Here is a 3,489-nt window from a genome sequence, read left to right on the forward strand (position 1 = left end):
AGAAAGTCCCGCACTCACCAAACCTCGCAGCCAAGAATTCAGCGCAGTCGTTCCGCTGCAGGCAACCAGTCATCACACAGGGCTCGTTGCACTGCTCCCGGATGGTCGTTGAGCTGCTCAGCATACAGTCAACTGCATATCTTCGCTGCTGGCCTCCGTTGTCGCGATCTCACCGCTGGCAGACAGTTGTTGTAATCGCACCGCTGGCACGAGTTGTTGGGAACTCGGCGCTGACGCCCGTTGTTGCACCTGGGTCGCAAGCCCCAAGGGTAGCGTTGGCCTGGCGGCCTGGGGTACAACTGGAAGCATCCGAAGGTCCCGGCAAAGCATGAGTCGACTGGTAACAACAAAACAACTTGTTTATTCTAACATCGCAAAGAGTTGGCGGTCAGGTTGACCGAAGTAGAGAGACGGGAGAGCACGTTACTCAACAGAAGAAATCGGAGCCTCTTTGGCGTCCGGGGGCAGCTGCTTTTATACTCTCGCAGTTGAGGGCAAGAAGGAACCCCTCTATAGACGAGCACGTGACTGTGCCGCTCGGGCACAATGGGAAGAGAAGGTGGAGCAGCCGTCGTGTCGGCGCCGCTCGGACCCCCTCGCTTCACAGTTGGGGGAGCTCCTCTCCCCGGCCGCCGCGCTTCGACAAGCGTGGGCACCAACATGCACATACACACACACACGCACATGAAGACACGTGGCATTGGAACATGCCTGGACGCGCTTGGCAGGGAGGCGTAGCGGCGGCGCCGAACGGGCCAAAATGTCTGCCGCTTTGAACGAAGCCCCGTCGTCCGTTGCATCCGCGCCGGCTATACCGCGCGTCGTAGGCGAAACGTAACACCTGCCAACATGTTCCTGTGCGTCGCCCGTCTACCTGAGCGTGCCGCCAGCTCCTCAAGGCCGGTGAGCCTCTGCGCCAGTGGGCAGGACGAGAACAGTCGGGCCACGGGCCCGAGTTCTACGCCAGCTGCCCGGCCAGAACGCCACCCCCGTCTGTCGTGCCGCCTGCTGCCCGAGGCCGGCGTTCGAGCTTCTGCGCCAGTGCGCAGGACGAGAACAGTCGGGCTTCGGGCCCGAGTTCTAAGCCAGCTGCCCGGCCAGAACGCCGCCCCGTCTGTCGTGCCGCCTGCTGCCCGAGGCCGGCGTTCGATCTTCTGCGCCCGTGGGCGAGACAAGAGCCGTCGGGCTACGGGCCCGAGCTCTACATCCAGCTGCCCGGCCAGAACGCTGCCGCCGTCGACTCCTGCCACCAAGCCGCCCGCTTTACCTCGCCTAGCCAGAGCTGACTGACTGACTGACTGAAAAACTTTATTGTTTGAAGTATTTACAGGGAGCGTGTGGAGCAGTCCTTAAGGGGCCGTTCCTTATAGAAACTAGGTGGGCACCTCATTACAGGAACCCATTGGCTGTAGCCGCGGCTCGGGCACGGCCGACCAGGGCCTTCTGGCTCGCCAGGTCGGAGCAGCCGAGCAGGGCCGCCTCCCAGTCCTCCCGGGTAGGGTTGGGTATAGGGGGAAGGTGAGGGGTTGATTGGCATGCCCACACCATGTGGAAAATGTCCGAAGATTTTTCCTCACAGTGCGGGCACTTCCTTGTGCACGCAGGGTCGAAATGTTTTTGGATTGCCGGGCACAACAGTGTTTTAGTATAGAGGCGAAGGAGTAAACGCTCATCCGCCTTCGTGAGGCCCTTATAGGGCTTAGGAAAGATTGCATGGCCATATTGGTAGTGTTGGGTGATTTCCTTGAAGGTAAATACCGGATTGGGGTCGGAGTCCGCAGCGACGGGAGGCGAAGGCGATGCCCGGAGAGTGAGCGCGCTGGCAGCGGCGTCGGCCGCTTCGTTGCCCTCGAGACCCTCGTTCGCGAGAGTCCATACTATCGTGCGGGGCGCGGGGACCCCGAGATAATTGCTGCCTTGAAGTAAGCGGTACGCCAAATTGGGAATAAAGCCCCTTTCAATGTTCCTGCAGGCCCCTCGTGAGTCGCTAATAATGACCTGCGAGTCCTGATCTGCGGCGGCGAGCGCGATGGCCACCTCTTCCGCATGTGTTATGTCTTGTGCTTTGAACGTAAGGCCGTTCCCCGCGGTGTTTTGGTGGACGACTGCGGCCGTAAACCAACCCCCATGGTGTGGGCCGGAGGCGTCCACGTAGAATACTCCGTGCTTGTTCCCATAGTGACGTGCCAACGCTTCCGCGCGTGCGAGGCGCCGGCCAATATGGTCGTCTCGTGTCATGTTGGCCGGAAGAGGGCGCACGTGCAGGGCGTATCTCCAGATTTCCGGGATGCGCACGCGCTCCTCCGTCAGTGTTGGATGGTGGATGTGTAGTCGGGCAAGAAGGCGGCGACCCGACGGCGTCTTTGAGAGTCTTGTGTAGTGGTTTGTCAAGTGTGCTTCTCGGAGTTCCGCGAAGGTGTTGACCATTCCCAGGCCGAGGAGGCGCTGGTTGGATGTGTTGATCGGGAGGTCGAGAGCACGCTTGTAAATTTTACGGAGAATCACCTCGAGGGCGTTCTCGTCAAACCTGCGAAGGTGGAGGTAAGGAGTCGAGTACAACACTCGACTGGTTACGAATGCATGCGCCAGCCGCAAAGCGTCTTTGCACCGTAACCCCCCGCGTTTATTGGAAACCCGGCGAACCATGCGGCCCACCTGGTCCCCCACCTTGCGCAGTTTGGCCAGTGCTGTGTCGACTCGGCGGTGTTTATGAATAAAGAGACCCAGTACTCTGATCTGATCGTATTCTGTGATGGGTCCATTTGGTAGGGACAGTTCGATTTTGGTAGTGCACTTCGGCGAGGGGCGAATGTGTGACAAACTGCGATTTGGCCGGGGAGCATTGAAGGCCGCAGCGGCGGGCGTAGGCATCCACGATCTCCGCCGCTTGCTGCAGGTTGGCTTCAATGTCTCCTACCGATCCATGTTTAGCCCAGATGGTGATGTCGTCGGCATACAGCGCGTGCTGTATGCCTTCTACATTCTCCAGCTGAGCCGGGAGTTTCAGCATTGCCAGATTGAATAGTAGGGGTGAGAGGACCGCGCCCTGCGGGGTACCTCTGGTGCCTAATTGGTAGGGGCCGTGTTCTTCATCTTGTATCCGGATGTACGATTGCCGGTCGGAGACAAATTGTTTAACGTACTGAAACGTGTTGTGTGCACAGTTGGTTTGGGAGAGGTGTGTCAGAATTATGTCGTGTGTGACATTGTCGAAAGCCCCCTTCAAATCGAGGGCGAGTACTGCCTTGTCATTGAGGGGGTATTCGACGGGATTTAGAATTTCGCGGTCTAGTTGAAGCAGAACATCTTGCGCGGACCGGTGCGGGCGGAACCCGAACATGGTGTCTGCGAAAACGTTTTGGTTTTCCAGATACTCGGACAGCCTATCTCGCACCATAGTCTCCATCAGCTTTCCCGCACAAGACATGAGGGAGATTGGGCGGAGGTTGTCCGTGGTTATGGCTTTGCCGGCTTTCGGAATGAAAGTGA

General features: G+C 58.7%; 1 protein-coding gene across 1 annotated transcript; it reads right to left on the minus strand.

Moving 5' to 3' along the window:
• Window positions 1-1,297: 1,297 nt before the first annotated feature.
• Window positions 1,298-2,794, minus strand: LOC142571187 (uncharacterized). Its single transcript, XM_075679459.1, has one exon. It carries the CDS (start codon window positions 2,644-2,646, stop codon window positions 1,390-1,392), a length of 1,257 nt encoding a protein of 418 aa, XP_075535574.1. The 5' UTR covers window positions 2,647-2,794; the 3' UTR covers window positions 1,298-1,389.
• Between the last annotated feature and the right edge of the window lie 695 nt (window positions 2,795-3,489).

Source organism: Dermacentor variabilis, chromosome 2, assembly GCF_050947875.1.
Source record: "Dermacentor variabilis isolate Ectoservices chromosome 2, ASM5094787v1, whole genome shotgun sequence".
NCBI lineage: Eukaryota > Metazoa > Arthropoda > Arachnida > Ixodida > Ixodidae > Dermacentor > Dermacentor variabilis.